Raw genomic sequence first — 18,116 nt, forward strand, 5'->3', positions numbered from 1 at the left:
TTTTAAAAAAATATAAAAAAAAGGGAAATACAAGTTAAATTTTTTTAAAAAAAATATAAAAAAAAGATATATACAAATAAATACAGAAAAAAGAAAAAAAAAAAAATTAAAAAAAGATAAAAAAGAAAAAGAAGGAAAAAAAAAATAAAAAAAAAATAAAAAAAAAATAAAAATAAAAAAATAAAAAAAGGTTAAAAAAAAGTTAAAAAATTAAATATATAAAAAAAACAAAGATTGAAATAAATTGGTGATTAGATTAGGATGATGAGTGATTGTTAAAATGAAAAAAAAAAAAAAAAAAAAAAAAAAATGAAAAAAATTAAAACAATATTATTAAGAAAAAATTAATAAAATTTAATTAAATTTATGATCATTTTTTTTAATTTTTTTTTTTATTAAAAAAAAAAAAAAAAAAAACCACTTGATATCTCACAAAAATGAGAGCACTGCAAATTTTTAATAAAAAATACATTTAATAACCCAGTCAAAAAATTAAAATTAAAAAAAAAAAAAATATTCAAAAATAAAAAATTAATAAAAATAATAAATATAATATGACATCCAACTGTCTTGATTTTTTTTAATTTTAATTTTTTGAATTTTTTTTTTTTTTTTTTTTGAATTTTTTTTTTTTTTTTTTTTGATTTATTAAAATTAAATTGTAATTTACAATAAAACAAATTTTTTGTGTGTGTTTTTTTTTTTTTTTTTATATCTTTAATAAATATTGAGAGATATTGATAGAGAGAGAGAGAGAGAGAGAGAAAATATAAAATATGGGAAATGTAGAATCGCTTTCAAATTCAATTTCTGAGGAATATCATAGGGTAGATGCTACAAACAGAGGATATTTGGTATGTTAATGATTTATAATTCGCAATCCAATAAAAAAAAAAAAGTGGTGTATACAAAATCATTTTAATGTTGTAAATAAAAAAAAAACAAATACAAATATATATATTATTTAATAAATACCTTTAACACTTTCAAAATTTTACAAGAAATTTTCAACTTATCAAAAAATTGATATACCCCCACACACTCACACACTCACACACCACATACACACACTTTCCAAAAAATAAATTTCATTTTTAATCACTTATTTCCTAATCTCATATATTTTTACTTTTTGGAATACAAATTTACCAAACTACTTTTTTGTTTTCTTTGATAACTTAGTATGAAAGTTTAATTATAGAATCTACTGTCTATCTGGCATTCAAAAAAAAAAAAAAAAAAAAAAATAATAATAAATAATAAAAATAATAAAATTAAAACATTAAAAAAATTACATAATGACAACACTTTTATAAAATTCTATATTTAAAATAATCTATTTTTAAGTTTTTTACATTTATTGACTTTTTTTTTTTTTTTTTCTATTATCATAATAATTCTTTTTTTTTTTTTTAATTTATTTGAAATTTTATTATTAATAATTATTACCTTTTTTTTTATTATTATTATTATTAATTATAATGATTTATAAAAGTTATTGGATGAATTATTACAAATGCAACCACCTAGAGAGAGTACGATTGATATATGTCATCTTGGTACATTATTTGTAATTGATAAAAGAAGGACAGGTAGATTCTATCATAATGATATACTTGAATTTGCAAGGACCTATGCATCACAGGCTTTATTAAATGGTAGGAAAGATGATTTTCAATCAAAATTTCAGGCTTATTGTACTTTAAAAATGTGGAACGAGATTTCAAAAGATAGAGATGAAATATTTGTTGAATGGTTTGTTGTTTTTTTTTTTTTTTGATTTTTTTTTTTTTTATTATTGATATTATTAATATTAACATTTTGTTTGAAAGGTTTACAAAACTATTCACAGAGAATCCAAACTATATACAAAAATTTGATCAACATAGTGAAACTTATTTAACAAGTGATGCTATAAATAAAATGTATCAGGTAATTATTATTATTATCATTATTATTAATTATTATTTTATTATAATTATCTTTTTGATTTTTATTTTTGTGATTATTTAAGGAGATAGGGGTTAGATTTTATTGTGGGATGGATTATTATTATTATTATTATTATTATTATTATTATTATTATTATTATTATTATTATTATTATTATTATTTTATTTTTTTTTTTTTTTTTCGAGAAATCTTTTTAAATATTAAAGAAAACTAATTTTTAAAACCACAACACATTTAGATATTATCAATTAAAAATTATTATGGGGGTGATTTTAGAAGTTTTCTAGATTTAATGCAAAGATCTGCAGAGGAAGAAGATTTAATGAAATTAGATGAAGATGAATTGGACGATGTAGTACCAGCTCAAATTTTAAAAAACTTTTCAAAACATTTTATTGATGGTTTTAAAAAATTAATGGTAAGCAAATTATTTAATTTTATTTCTGTTAATAATTTAATTTTTTTTTTTTTTTTTTTTATTTTATTTTATTTTATTAATATTATTTTGGGTAAAAAAAAAAAAAAAATCTATTTAAATTTGTATATATATTGATAAAATATTTATATATCTCATTCTTTTAAAATAATATTATTTTCTAAATCTTATTCTAATTCTAAAAAAAAAAAAAAATAAAAAAATGAATTTCTAGTCTGAACTTGGTTTCCAACCAGATTTACTTTCAAATGTTCAATAGAATATGAAAAAACTAGTTTTTCTATTTTTTTATAAAAAAAAAAAAAAAAAATTTGTAAATAATAATAAAAGATAGTTAACAATTATGTATCAATTTTTTTTTTTTTTTAAAATTTCATATAATTTTTATTCATTTTTTTTTTTTTTTATTTTATTTTTTAAATTTCATACTTGATGTGAAATTAATTCAATTTAGAATCACAAATGGTTAAAATAAATATTGTGAAAAAGGAAAAAAAATAAAAAATAAAAAAAAAAATAAAAAATAAATGTGGTAAAAAATATTTACTAAAGTTTCAATTAAAAATGTTCAAATTATCCTATCCAATTAACATAAAAACTATATTGTGTGGTAAATAAATTTTAAAAGGAAAGTTGTCTAAAAAAAAAAAAAAAAAAAAATAATTAAATTTTGTTGTGGTATGGGGTAAATTCGATTTATTGAAAAAAAAATAATAGCTAATTAGTAAAATTCCTCAATTCATTATTTACTCTTTAGCTATGGTGTGTTTCCGATAAATTATGGAAATTCATAATAAAAAAAAAAAAAAAAAAAAAATATTGGTGTTCTAAATAATTACTATTTAAAATAAAAATTATCATAATTCTAAATATCAATTATTAAAATAATAATAATTATCAATTATAATAATAATAATAATTTAATATTTATTTAAAAAAAACAAAAAAACAAAAAATAAAAATTTATATTTTATTTTTTTTATATTTAAATACTTTTCAATACATATAACAAAATGAGCATTAATTGGTTAACTCACCCATTTGAAGAATTAAGTAATTTAAAACATTCTTTGGATGAAACTTTAAAAAATTGGACTGAACCAGCACCAACTGCTGCAACATCAATGGATTGGGGTTGGAAGCCAAGAATGGATGTTTGTGAAAACAAGGATTATTACAAAATCATCTTGGAATTACCATCGTTCAACAAGGATGAAATTGAAGTCCAAGTAAATGGTCGTTTCTTATCCATCAAAGGTCAAAAAATTGAACATACCACTGATGAATGGAAATATCATAGAAGAGAAAGATATTCTGGTGGTGAATTCCATCGTGCAGTTGCACTTCCAGAAGGTAATTTTAATATTATTTTTTAAATATATATTTAATAAATCTAATAATAATAAAAACTAACTTTTTTTTTTTTTTTTTTTCTTTCTTTCTTTCTTTCTATTTTTTAGGTATTGATGGTTCATCAATTCAAGCAAAATTCCAAAGTGGAGTTTTATTATTATTAATTCCAAAGACTGGAGGTAAAACTAGTCAACATATTTCATTATTTGGTCGTGAAGAACATGGTAATAAAAGAAATGTAATTGATTTAGAAGAGAAAGAAAGAAAAAGAAGAATGGAAGAATCAGATCCAATGTTAGGTCGTCGTTGGGGTACTGGTCGTTCATTGTTTAGTGGTTCAAAATTGAATAATCAAAATGATACCATGTATCGTAAACCAAGTGCATCTGATTTAAGATTAGTTAAACAGATGGAAACTAAAGAACGTGAAAGAAGAATTAGAGATACCAAAGGTGAAACTGAAAAGAAGAAGAACGCACTCAAAGTCAGTCGTTACATTAAATCACTTGGTATGAATCCAAGATCAACCTTGAGAAGAGGTGGTCGTGAAATGGAAAAGATTATTCATCTTGAAGAACGTGAACGTCAAGCAAGAATCAGAGACAAAGGTAGAATGAGACAACAACAAGCTCTCGCTAAAAAAGTTTCCAATTTAATTAAACACTCTGGTGGAGCTGCTAGACTTCGTCATACCGGTTTCAACTATTCTACCATTACTAAAGGTTACAATACCAACAAGACCAAATTTGATCGTTTCGGTAAAGAAAATGACTCCTTTGGTGGTTTCAACATTAACAAATCATTCACCAACCAATTCAAAGGATTTGGAAAGAATAGTGGTGGTAAATCAATAAACATTACCACTGGTGGTTTCAAAGCTCCATCTCAATTCAACAAATTCACTCACAACTTGGAAGAAAAAGAACGTCAAAGAAGATTAAATGATAAAAAAGGTCAAAATGATGCTAAACGTTTAGCTGCTGAAATCTCTCATATGATTGGTAATGCTCATTTTTAAAAATTTTTTCATTAATTGATTAAAAAAGGTTAAATAACTATTTACTTTTTCAAATTCATACATATTTTCATACAAACAATAATTCTCGAATTTGAGGATTTTAATATTTTCTTAAATATTTAAATAAAAATTTATATATTTATTAATTAAAAAAATGAGTGAGAGATAATGGTGATGTATATTTTTAGTGTTATTAAAGTGTATTTTTTTTTTTTTTTGATGGTTGGGATGAGATATGGTTTTTTTTATTTTTTTTATGCAGCAATACGATCTTTTCCACCTTGTTTTACAAAGACAACAGTTTCTTTTGGATTCCATCTTGATAATTCATTTGATGATTGATTGACTAAGCCATTGTAATTATTAAAATTAAAATCATTTGATTTATTTGATTTAAAAGAAATATTAAATGATGATAAAGATCCTATTTTTTTTTTTTTTTTTTTTTTTTTTTTTTTTTTTTTTTTATTTTTTTTTTTTAATAAAATTAATATCTTTAAAGTTTTTTTTTTTTAAAAAATATATATACTTACTAAAAATGGACATTCTTCCTTTAATTAATTATTGTAATGGATTGAAACAATTGTAATTTATTTAATTAATGAAATTATTGTAAAAGAATTAAGTTTATTTATACTGATTTTTTTATTTTTTTTTTTTTTTTATTTAAAAAAAATTAATTTTTATTAATATTAAACTGATAATAAAAATAATGGAAATAAAAAAAATAATAACGAAAAGAATAATAATACCAATATTAAGTTAATTATTATTATTAATATTTTATTTTTTTAAACTCAATGAGTAGATTTTTTTTTTTTTTTTTTAAAAAAATACCATAAAAAATTTTAACCAAATTAAATATTGTTACATACCTAATCTCTCTTATTAAAATACATAAATGGAATTGTTTAATTATTAATTAAAATAAATAAAAAAAAAAGACTTGCTAAAAAATTAATTTTAATTTTTGCCCCTAAATAACCTCATCATTTCACAAAAATAGTTAAAACTATCAATTTAAAACAGTTTAAAATAATTTTCAAAACCCAATTGACAAATGATAATTTTAAAATAATATTAAAATAAAACCAAAGATATTTAATTTTTTTTTTTTTTAAAAAAAAAAAGAAAACATTAAATAAATTATTCATTAATGTATTAATATATGTATATGTTTGGTCCTTATTAATTTAAAAGACAAAAATAAAACAAAAATTTCATCGGCATTATAAAAAAAAAAAAAAAAAACTTCGGCATTCAATCAAAAACCCAATCGAGATTTTGATTTATTGATTGGAATTATATATCTTTCATTATTTATTTTTTTTTTTTTTCTGCTTTTTTTTTTAATTTATCATAAAAAAAAAAATACTGAAAAAAAATATAAAAAATATAAAAAATATATATAGAATATTATTCACACACCATTACCACCCAATGCAATTAAATAGATTATTTTTTATTTAATTTTATTTATTTATTTTTTTTTTTTTAAAAATATTTTTATTGTTTTCAACGCCATCGATGGTGAATAATTAATTTTAAAATTATATAAAAAAAAAAAAATTTATATATTAAACCAATATAAATAAACATATACATTTAAAAAGAAATTTATTTGTTTTTGGTTTATTTTTTTTATTTATTTTTTTTTTTTACTTGAAATTATTATTTATTAATAATATTTTGAATATGATTTTTAAAAAATTATCTCCTTACTAGAATATTTTCGAGAATAAATAGTGCGAAGAAATATAAATTAAAAAACCAAATTAATCATCAACCATAAAATGAAAAATGAAAAATACAAATCAATACTAATATTTTTAAAAAAGAAAAAAAAGATAAAAAAGAAAAAAAAGAAAAAAAGAAAAAAATAAAAAAAAAAAAAATGAATGATTATTATTATTATTTATTTTTTAATTATTTTATTAGTTGAAAAAAATAAAAAAAAAAAATAAAAGAAATTTATTATTACTATTTTTTAATTATTATTATTATTATTTTTATTTTATTTAAAGTTCGTCATGGGTTGATTGTGGTGGTTGTTGGAAATCTTGTTGTTGATTTTCATCATCATCACCAAATGAAACTGATGGACCAGAATTTTCATTTTTAGTGGTTTCGAAATTAGTTTGAGCTAAACTATCACCATTAATCATCATTAATTTGTAAATGAAATCGGCAAAGTTTGTTGGATTATCAATGGAATAACCAGCGGTAAGAGCAGAAGTTTCATATAAAACATGAGCGCTAACTTTGGTAGTTTCATCTTCTTCACCAAATTCATTCAATCTATTCAAGAGTTTTTTAATGAGTGGATGGGAAGGATTAATTTCCATGATTTTCTTTGAATTGAATTGTGGTTGAGCGTTTGCTTGATGAGCTTGAGCTTTCATGATACGTTCTTGATTGGCAGTGACACCCCAAGAATTTGAGACTAAAATACTTGGTGAATCAGCTAAAACCTTTGAAATGACGACTTTTTCCAATTTATCAGAGAGAGTCTTTTTGAGGTAAGAAAGGAGTGGTTTGAATTCTTCGGCGGTTTGTTTACGTTGATCCTCTTCCTCTTTGTCTTCATTGAATTTAACACCACTACGTGCAAGATTAGTGAATTTGTATTTATCGTCAAATTTATCCAATTGTGGTACTAAATACTCATCGATTGGATCGACTAAGAATAAAACTTCATAACCTTTTTTAATGGCTTGTTCAATGAGTGGTGAAGCTTCTACGGAATCCTTTGATTTACCAGTGATAAAGTAAATTTGATCTTGACCCTCTTTCATACGTTCTACATAACCAGCAAAAGTGGTTAACTCTTCCTTACTTGATGGGAATAAGAGGTATTTAGTTAAACGTTTTTTATTGGCTTGATCTTCGATGGCACCTAATTTCATTGAAGAACCGAATTTCTTAAAGAATTCATTGTATTTGGTTTTATCTTCATCTTCAGATAACTCTTTAATCATTGAAATGAATTTACCAATGACCTTCTTTTTAATGGCATCTAAAATCTTATTTTGTTGTAACATTTCACGAGAAACATTCAATGGTAAATCATCGGAATCAATAACACCAACTAAAAATCTTAACCAATTTGGAACCAATTCCTTAAGGTTATCAGTGATGAAAACACGACGTACAAATAATTTAAGACCACTACCGGCAGCTTCTAAATCAAACATATTTGATGGTGGATTCTCTGGAATGTAAAGAATTGAACGGAATTCAGTATCACCTTCAGTCTTAAAATGTGAATAAGTGATTGGTGTATCTTGAGTTTTACTTAATGATCTAAAGAATTCAGTGTATTCTTCTTTGGTAACATCTTTTGCTGCTTTCATCCATAATGGTTTTGAATCATTTAATTCTTCCCATTTATAAACGGTTTTAGTTTTCTTTTCTTCAGTTTGTCCTTCTTCTTCGGTTGTAGTCTCTTCTTCACCTTCTTCTGTGGTGGTGGTAGTTTCTTCAACTTGATCATCGGTGATTGGTTTTGAATCTTCTTGTTCTTCTTTTGGAATTTCAACTTCTTCAGAAACGTATAAATAAATTGGGAAATTAATGAATTGTGAGTACTTCTTTACGAGTTGTTTAATAACTTCTTGATCTAAGAATTCTTTAGAGTCATCTTTAATGTGAAGACTAATACGAGTACCTCTACCAAGTGTATTACCTTTTGGATCTTTGGCAATGGTGTATGATGATTGTGAATCTGATGTCCAAACGTATTGATCATCATCATTACTCTTTGAGGTTACAACAACAGAATCGGCAACTAAAAATAATGAATAGAAACCAACACCAAATTGACCAATTAAATTGGATGATTCTGCTGAATCACTAACTTTCTTTATGAATTCTTTAGTTCCTGATTGGGCAATAGTACCTAAATTTCTAACTAATTCATCTTTAGTCATACCAACACCTCTATCAGTAATATGGAGAACATTATTAGCTTTATCAATTTTAATATGAATATCTAAGTTTGATTGTTCACCTTCACCTAATAAATCTGCATTTGTTAATGCTAAAAATCTAATTTTATCTAATGCCTTTTTTTAGAAAAAAAAAAAAAATAAATAAATAAAAATAATTAATAATCTTTTTTTTTTTTTTTTTTTTTTTTGTTTAAAAAAAAATTAAAACTTACATCTGATGCATTTGAAATTAATTCTCTTAAAAAGATTTCTTTTTTAGAATATAAGGAATTAATGATAATATTCATTAATTTATTGACTTCAGTTTGGAAAGTGAATTTTTCACCCTTTTCTTCAATTAATTTTGCTTCAGCTTCTGTGTATCCATCACTTTCAAGGTTAACAGTGGCAACACTTGAACTTGGAGCGAATGCAACTAAAAGGAATGCAAATAAACCAAGAATTAAAAATATTTTTGTAATACTTTTCATCTTTTTTTTATAAGTATGTTTTTTAATTTAATGTATAATTGATGAAAAAAAAAAAAAAAAAAAAAAAAAAAAAAAAAAATTTAAAAATGAAAAAAAAAAAAAAAAAAAAAATGAAAAAAAAACAGTGCATCGTCACCTTTTATTTTTAAAATAAAATGAAGCCCATCAGATGGAGTTCGATTTTTTCTAAAATTTTTTTTTTTTTATTTTCCCAAAACTTTAAAGGGAATAAAAAAATATTGTGTGACGATGCAAATTGATTAATGTAAAAATCAAAAGTTTTGATGCATTGTTTTAAATTTACAGGGTTTTTTTTTTTTTTTTTTTTTTTTTCTTTTTTCTTTCCTTTCTATTGATGTTTATATTGGAAGGGTTCAATTTTTTTATTTTTTTTTTTTTATTTTATTTTTTTATTTTATTTTATTTTTGTTTTGTTTTCTCAAAACTTTAAAGGGAATTAAAAAATATTGTGTGACGATGCAAATTGATTAATATAAAATCAAAAGTTTTGATGTATTGTTTTAAATTTACAGGTTTTTTTTTTTTTCATTTTTTTTTTCATTTTTCTTTTTTTTCTTTCTATTGATGTTTATATTATTATTAATTGTTTTTTTTTTTTTTTTTTACCAATTATTGTCTTCATCATTATGTCTATTAAAGAACCAAAGGAATGTAATAATTGTTGCATAAACTGTAACACCGCCTGCCATTGAAAATGCAAGTGCTTTTCCTGAAATCTGGAAATTTTTTTTAAAAAAAAAAATACGATTAGTTATTCATTCTTTTAACATATATATTTAAAATTATATTTAAATAAACCTACAATATCTGAATGGGCTAAAATCATTGGAATTGCAAATCCAGATGTAATAAATAGACCTGTTAAAAATAACCCAATATCTTCAAATGTTCTGTTTAGTTGTATTTTTTTAAAAAAAAAAAAAGAATGAGTAATTAATTAATTGGAATTTTTAAAAAAAAAATAAAAAAATAAAAAAAGAACAAAATAATTAATAAATAATACAAACCCTTTTTCACTTGAAAAACTATCTCTATTTCTACATAATATATTTGGGAACGGAGCAAGAAAATATGATGCAACTTTTTTTTTTTTTTTTTTTAAAACAAATTAGTCCTTTTTTTTTTTTTTTTTTTTTTTTTTTTTTGTTTTTTTTTTTTTTTTTTTTTTGATTCTGATATAAATTTTGAAATATACATACCAACTATAATTGGATAACCAGAGTGAGAAACTATACATGCTAAAATATTAAATAATAAACCAACTGCAAATGCGCAAGAAAAACCTATAATTCTATATTATAATGTAAATATTTTATCTTTTTTTTTTTAATCTTTTTTTTATTTATTTTTATTTGTTTTTATTGTTTCATTTTCTTTCATATAAATATTGATCTTACGCTATAATTATAGTAATATTAAAATAAAATAATGAGATGTTAATAAAGAGATTAAACTTTTTATTCTCGAAAAAAAAAAAAAAATAAAAAAAAAAAAAATAATAATAATAAAATAATCAAAAAATATGTTCAAATAATTAAATACCTTTAATATCATGTCCCATTTTTTTGATGTTTATGTGTGATTAAATAAATATATAAATAAAAAAAAAAAAAAAAAATAAAAAAATAAAAAAAAAATTAATTTAAAAAAAAAAAAAAAAAAAAATAGAAATTAATTTAAAAAAAAATAAAAAAAAAAAATAATTGTTATTCACCCAAAAAATTAAAATTTTTTTTTTTGAAAACAACTCAAAAAAAAGGGTGAGGACGATTGTTTTATATATTTTTTTTTTTTTACAACAAATAATATTCGGATTAAAATGTTGATTATAATTATCAAAAGATCCAATTTGGATGTATACATTTATTTTTTATTTTTTATATTTTTTTTTCTTTTCTGGAAAAACAAATTGATTTATTTAATCCTTAATTTTTCATTTTTTAATTAATTTTTAATCAATTTTTAATGAATTAATTTCTTTAAAATATTTATAAAAACTATTAAAAAATGAGAAATTGAGGAATTTAATAATTTCTTTTTTCCAGGATTATTATTTGTTTTTTTTTTTTTTAAAAATTTTTTAATTGTTTTATTTTTTTTTTATTTTTTTTTTATCTACCTCTAAAATCTAAATTGAATTGAATAATTTTAGCATTTTTATCCCAAGAAGTAGTTACAATTGAAGAATCATAAGTTGTTAAAGAAGATATACGATTTGAATGATTATAAAGTGTTCTTTTACATTTTCCATTATCAACATCCCATAATTTAACGGTACCATCAAAGGAAGCAGAAACCACGAAATTATTGATAAATTTGGAAAGATTGACAACTTCATCAGTGTGACCTTCTAAACAATGATAGGATTCACCATAGTTTGAATCCCAAACTTTTAGAGTTGAATCGGAGCTTGCAGTTAAGAATTTCTTTGGAGCAGTTGTACCATCGGTATCAACTTTACCATAGACCAAGATTGAATTTACACTACCACTATGAGATTGAAGAGTTTTAATACATTCACCATTATCCAATGACCAAACTTTAACTCTACCATCACACGAGCCACTAATTAAAGTATCGGTAGAGTCAACTTCTAAACATTTAATCCAATCACTATGACCCGATAAAACATTTGTACTGGTACTGGTACGGATATCCCAAACTCTAATATTTGAATCATTTGAGCCAGAGATTACACGATATTGATCATTAACCACCAAACACATTACAGCTTGTTGATGACCAAACAATGTGATTGCAGGTTTATGACTACGACTATCCCAAACATTGATATTATTATCATTGGAGCCCGATACGAATATATTTGAATCTTGATTGACCAAACAAGTGATTGAACCTTTATGACCTCTAAATGATTTAATTTTTTGACCTTTTTGTAAATCCCAATATTTGATGGTTTTATCATATGAACCACTTAACAATTTGGAGCCATCGGAACCCATAATCTCACAAGTTGTAACCCAACCACTATGATCCGATAAAGTGTTGATACATTTTGTAGTTGTTACATCCCAAACTTTTAATGTCGAATCGGCTGAACCCGTAATCAATAGATTATTTTCACGCTGAGAAATGGTTGAACATAAAACACCTTCAGAATGACCAGTGAACAACTTCACCACATAATCACCTCTACTTTCAGAGATTTCTTTAATTGAGAAATTATTATTTTTGGTTGAATCTTTCTTTTTACTTGACTTACTCTCCTCCCAAGTTGATTTAATATTCATAATTTTATTCAATGAAACATGACCCTTTTCATCGAATAGATTTTGAAATATTTCATTGCCAACCTTGTTGTTTTTAGAATCTTTACCGCCACTACCAATCTTTGTAATCAATTGATAGGAATCCTCTTTTTCTCTCATTATATGTTTACGATGAACCAATTCATTATTATTATTATTATCTTGAAGTTTGGTTGAATTGATACCATTGTTAACTGTACTATCAAGATCTGATAATTCTCTAGCTCTTGACATATTTGAAACCACTTGTAACATTGTATCAGAATCCAAATTAACTGAAGCACACATTCTATTTACAAATCTACGTACTAAATCGGGGGTTGAACCCAATGTAATCATTTTAAAAGTTTGATTTGATAATAATGAAAATGCCATATCTTCTTCTTGTTTTATTAATTCCTTTTTAGTATCATCATTCTTTATTGACCATTCTACCATTTCTATTAACATTGAATTACCAATACCATAAAGGTTTTTACATTTTGCTTCAATATGATCATAAAATAATTTTTCCCAAAACTTTTGGTTTTGCCAAAGGTCAATATTTGTTTGTAACTTTTCATGTAAATATTCATTTTGTCCTTTAAAAATTCTATGATAAATAAAAATTGATTCTAAAAATAATTGTGATGATATAAAATCTAATTGTGTATTACATTCTCTTAATGTAAATCTAATTATATCAACTAAACAATTAAATATTAAATCTGATAATTTAGTTTTACTATGATTTACACTACTACCAATACTACCACTTCTACTACCACCACTTTTTGTATTTGAATTACTACTACCACCACCACCACCACTATGTAAACTCATTTGTGAAACATTTGAACCAACATAATTTTGTTTATGATGATTTAATAATAATTTACCAAAAATATGTCTACCATAATCAAATTGTAATACATCTAAAATTTGTTGAATATCATCAATTGGCACTTGATCACTAAAAATCTTATCTAAAAATTTTTCAATTAAAATTACAAATGATTTATGTTGATCTTCATTAAATGAAAATTGTTGTAAACTTGATGAAATAATTGATAAATTATTATTATTATTATTATTATTATTATTATTATTATTATTATTATTATTATTATTATTATTATTATTATTATTATTATTATTATTATTATTTGATAATTCAATATTATTATTATTATTATTATTATAAATATCATAAAGTGGTTTTAATTGATCTTGATTTAATAATGAAGTTGATGAAGAAGTTAATGAAGTTGAAGTTGAAGAAGTTGAAGAAGGTGAAGAAGTTATTGAACCAAATAAATCCAATTTTAAAGGTGATGGGAATTTTGAATATTCTTTTAATGTTGAATTATGTTGTGATGGATATGAAACTGATTGATAACTACTATAATGTGAAGATTTAATTGAGGATGGATTTGAAGATTGAATTATATTTACACTGAATGGATCAATTAAACCCAATGCTAGAGGTATTTGTGATTGATATTGTTGTTGTAATTCATCGATGGTTAATTTTTGATATCTTTTTGAATGCACAAGATAATCGAATAAATTCTTTGTTGGCCAACTATGTTGTTCTAAAAAGTAAATGAATGCTTGAGTTTTAATAAACATTGAAATGAATGGTCTTGACGCAACAGCTTTTGATTTAATATATTCTTCATTATTAAAAATTGGTACAGGTTGAGGGAAAACTCTTAAATATTTATAATATTTTCTATAATCATGTAATAAATTACAAAAATATTGTAAAAATGAAAATCTAATATGTTGATCAGGATTTGATGATATTGTTGGTAATGGTGGTATTGGTTGACTATTTGTTGTTGAATTACGTGATGAAGAATTTGAAGTTGTTGTTGAAGTTGTTGTTGTTGAAGATCTTTTATTACTAATTGAATCATTTGAGTTATTATTATTATTATTATTACTTGTTTTAATTGATGATAATGTATTTGGATTAAAATTTGGTAAATCTGATGATAAAATTTCAAATTGTACAACTTTTTTTAATTGATTAATTAGTATTTGAGTTTCTTTTTCAGGTAATTGAATATCTTTTGTAGAGGTTGGAATATTGATTGAATTATTATCTAAATCGACTATTACCAATTCGTTTAATAGATCTTCTTTTGAAAGGATACGATCAGCATATGATCTATGAATGCCCATTATGAATGGGAACGGTGTACTACCCGCAATGTCAACTAAAACCTCTGGTAATACAGGTACATAGATATGAGTATACACTAATGGATGAATTAATGTTGTAATGATTTCGCAAATATAAGTTAAAAGAGTATACTGTGATGAAATGATTAAAATCTTTTCTTCCAATAATAAACACTTTATCAATGAAAGTACATTTCTAATATCCAAACTAAGGAATAACATTCTATAGGAGATGTCAGGTTCTGGTAATAAACATGGATCTGGTTGCTTCAATAAACATTGATTTAATCCACCCAAACTAAAGGTAACTGGATTCTTTCCTGGTCTTGGTAATTGAATTTCACTAACTAAATTGAATATATATCTTTCAATTGGAATTGGTGATGGATTATGAAATACTCTATGATAAATTTCATTCAATGCAACTCTAAATGAACTAAAAAATGGAAAATGTGATAAAACACAAATACATTTTGGTGCATATAATTTAATTGGAAAATCATCAATTATTGTTGTTGTTATTGTTGTTGAAGAATTTGTTGAATTATTATTATTTGTTGTATTAGTTGTAGTAGTAGTTGTATTGGTTACATTAGTAGTATTTGAATTAGAATCTTGTGGCGAAGAAGAAGAAGAAGAAGAAGATGTTGTTGTTGTTACTGCTGCTGTTGGAATTGTAGTTGTTTGAGAATTTCCAATAGTTGGTGAGGAATTTGAAGAAGATGAAGAAATTGTTGGTGAAATTGCAGTTACATTTGCTTCAGAAATTGTTGAATCTCTTATTAATGACTCAATATCTTTTTCTTTAACATCATTATTTTGTTCATTATTATTATTACTATTATTATTATTATTATTTAAATTACTATTATTTAAATTATTATTATTATTTAAAATTAAATTATTAAAATTTTTAGAATCTAAAGTTTCTTTATGTAATTCTTGATAAATTGAATCATTAATTTGTTCATAAAAAGTTAAACAAGAGGCATAAAAACGTTGACCAGTTTCATTTGTTAAAACAAAAGGAAAGAATGATGGTTGTGGTTGTTCAGTTTTAAAATTAATACCACGTGGAAAACAATACATCCAAATATGTTTTGGTAGAATACCTTCTTTAATTAAATCTTTTTCTTCTTTGTGAGGGTAGTAATCTAAAAGTTCACCTTTATAAGATTTCTCCAATGGTAATGGTAGAATTGTGGTTGTAGTATTACCCGATGTACCTCTATGACTATTATGAAATTGTTGTTCATTCAATTGATCCAATGGGTCAAGATTTTTAGTTGATGATAAACCACAAACAAAGAAATAATCAATCGGTCTATCTGGTACATACTTTTTCTCTCTTTCTAATTTCTTTTTCTCTTCTTTCTCTCTTTTACGTGCCTCCCTTCTTTCAGCTTCAATCTTTTTATGAATTTCCTCTTGTTCCAATTGTCTTAATTTTTCACGTGCCATAGCTTTCTCTTTTTCAATTCTTTCCGATTCTTGTTCTTTTGCTAATTGTTCCTCTATTATTTTTCTTTCTTGTTCTTTTCTTGCTTTTTCAATTGCTATTGAATCTTTATTATTAGTTATTAAAAATGATGAACCTGAATTATTTCCTGTAGAATTTGTTGTATTGGTTGTTTGTACATTTGGTGAACCTGCTATTGATGCTGTAGTTGTTGTTGTTGTTGTTGTTGTTGTCGTTGTAGTTGTTGCTATATTATTTTGTGTTATAGGTGATGGTGGTGCTGTTGTTACTGTTGATGATTGTGATGAAATTGATTGTGAATGTAGTGGTGGTGTTGTTGGTTCTGATTGATTACCCGCTATATTATTATGATCACTATTACTTGGTGTAATATTACAACTATTACTATTATTATTGTTATTATTATTATTATTATTATTATTATTATTATTATTATTATTATTATTATTATTATTATTATTGGTACCATTTACATTATTTTGATTTTGAGTTTGATTTTGATTTTTTGATGACGATGATGATGATGATGATGATGATGATGTTGTTTTATCTATTCTTGAAGTTATTTTCTTTTTTAATTTTAAAATTTGACTACCACCCTTACCAATAAAAGACATTTCTTTTGGATTTACAGGTTCTGGTTTATAATCTTTTGGTGGTGCTTGTACACCATTTATATTATTGCTGTTTACATTGTTGCTATTATTACTATTACTATTACTATTACTATTACTATTACTATTACTATTACTATTACTATTACTATTACTATTACTATTACTATTAGTTCCACCTCCACCTATTATACCACTACTGCTACTATCATCAATTGATTGAGCACTATTTGTATTTGTATCAGTATCAAAATAAATATCCCTAATTTTAACCATTATTTTTACACGTAATTCTGAAAGGATTTGAGGTGAATTTGATGATGGTTTTATATCTCTATCTACAGGTGTCCAACAATCAATTGTAAATATTTCAAATACTGATGTTGATTCCGATGTTATTGAATTTGAATTCATTGATGCTATACCATCAATACTATTACTATTCACCATTATGCTATTTCTATTACCATTATTATTATTATTATTATTATTATTATTTGTAATATTATTCATATTATTAGAAATTGAAGGTGACGATGATATTTGAGCACTTGTTAATGTTTGTTCATTCGTTGATGTTGATGTTGATGTTGATGATGGTGGTGGTGGTGACGTAGGTACTGATGGTGATGTTACATCTGATATTACCGTTGTTGGTGTTGGTGTTGAGGCTATTGTTGATGTTGGTGTTGGTGTAGTTGCTATTGTTGGTGTTGATGTTGGTGTATTTGTTATATTTTGATCATCACTAACACCATTTGGCTTTATATCTGTAATTATTATTGGTGATGGTGTGGTTATTATTGAATTTGGTGATACAATTGGTATTTTTATTGAACCAACTCGTATATCATTACCAATTATATTTTGACTATAAATTTGAAATAAAACAAGATCTACTGTTTCTGTAGTTGTTCTATAAAATTTTAATAATAATAATAATAATAATAATAATAATAATAATAATTAGTTTAAATTTATTATTTTTTATAATAGATTAAAAATATATATAAAAAAGAAAAATTACACTGTAAATTTATCACTCCAGGAAGGATTTTGAGTTTTTTTATGCACTTTTGTTCTAAACTTTTTCCCATCTACAGAGAATTTTATAAATGTATCTTTATCTGTTATATTCTTTGCTTGAAGCCCTATTGGAAATTATAAGTAATATGATCATTTTTTATTAAAAAAAAAAAAAGAACTTACCCTCAATCATTAATGTTGTTAACCTCGAAAAATTTGGTCTTGGAGATATTGGTGGTGTTGTTGTGGACATTTTATATTCTGTCAATTACTTTTTTTTTTTTTTTTTTTTTTTTTAATGATAAGTTTTTTTTATTTTTTTTTAGGGCGAAATTATTATTATTATTACTATTATAA

At 23.1% G+C, this 18,116-nt stretch overlaps 6 protein-coding genes across 6 annotated transcripts; 2 read left to right on the forward strand and 4 right to left on the reverse strand.

Annotated features, from left to right (window-relative positions):
* Positions 1–1,516: 1,516 nt before the first annotated feature.
* DDB_G0280383 (hypothetical protein) lies at positions 1,517–2,506 on the forward strand (the record flags this gene model as incomplete). The annotated part of the gene is made up of 3 exons (XM_636218.1): positions 1,517–1,755; positions 1,833–1,932; positions 2,192–2,506. The coding sequence occupies 3 exons, from the start codon at positions 1,517–1,519 to the stop codon at positions 2,504–2,506; spliced, it is 654 nt and encodes a 217-aa protein (XP_641310.1).
* Positions 2,507–3,402: 896 nt separating this feature from the next.
* Positions 3,403–4,760, forward strand: DDB_G0280215 (heat shock protein Hsp20 domain-containing protein; the record flags this gene model as incomplete). Its single annotated transcript, XM_636219.1, has 2 exons — positions 3,403–3,742; positions 3,850–4,760. The coding sequence occupies 2 exons, from the start codon at positions 3,403–3,405 to the stop codon at positions 4,758–4,760; spliced, it is 1,251 nt and encodes a 416-aa protein (XP_641311.1).
* A 254-nt stretch (positions 4,761–5,014) lies between these two features.
* Positions 5,015–5,306, reverse strand: DDB_G0280217 (hypothetical protein; the record flags this gene model as incomplete). Its single annotated transcript, XM_636220.1, has 2 exons — positions 5,015–5,184; positions 5,294–5,306. The coding sequence occupies 2 exons, from the start codon at positions 5,304–5,306 to the stop codon at positions 5,015–5,017; spliced, it is 183 nt and encodes a 60-aa protein (XP_641312.1).
* Positions 5,307–6,778: 1,472 nt separating this feature from the next.
* Positions 6,779–9,180, reverse strand: grp94 (heat shock protein Hsp90 family protein; the record flags this gene model as incomplete). The annotated part of the gene is made up of 2 exons (XM_636221.1): positions 6,779–8,824; positions 8,923–9,180. The coding sequence occupies 2 exons, from the start codon at positions 9,178–9,180 to the stop codon at positions 6,779–6,781; spliced, it is 2,304 nt and encodes a 767-aa protein (XP_641313.1).
* Positions 9,181–9,803: 623 nt separating this feature from the next.
* On the reverse strand, positions 9,804–10,762 carry vps55 (vacuolar protein sorting 55 family protein; the record flags this gene model as incomplete). The annotated part of the gene is made up of 5 exons (XM_636222.1): positions 9,804–9,917; positions 10,004–10,091; positions 10,209–10,281; positions 10,401–10,484; positions 10,744–10,762. The coding sequence occupies 5 exons, from the start codon at positions 10,760–10,762 to the stop codon at positions 9,804–9,806; spliced, it is 378 nt and encodes a 125-aa protein (XP_641314.1).
* A 550-nt stretch (positions 10,763–11,312) lies between these two features.
* Positions 11,313–18,012, reverse strand: DDB_G0280221 (WD40 repeat-containing protein; the record flags this gene model as incomplete). Its single annotated transcript, XM_636223.1, has 3 exons — positions 11,313–17,649; positions 17,761–17,884; positions 17,943–18,012. 3 exons carry the CDS (start codon positions 18,010–18,012, stop codon positions 11,313–11,315), a joined length of 6,531 nt encoding a protein of 2,176 aa, XP_641315.1.
* Positions 18,013–18,116: the final 104 nt, after the last annotated feature.

Source organism: Dictyostelium discoideum (genome assembly GCF_000004695.1).
Source record: "Dictyostelium discoideum AX4 chromosome 3 chromosome, whole genome shotgun sequence".
NCBI classification, from domain to species: Eukaryota; Evosea; class Eumycetozoa; order Dictyosteliales; family Dictyosteliaceae; genus Dictyostelium; species Dictyostelium discoideum.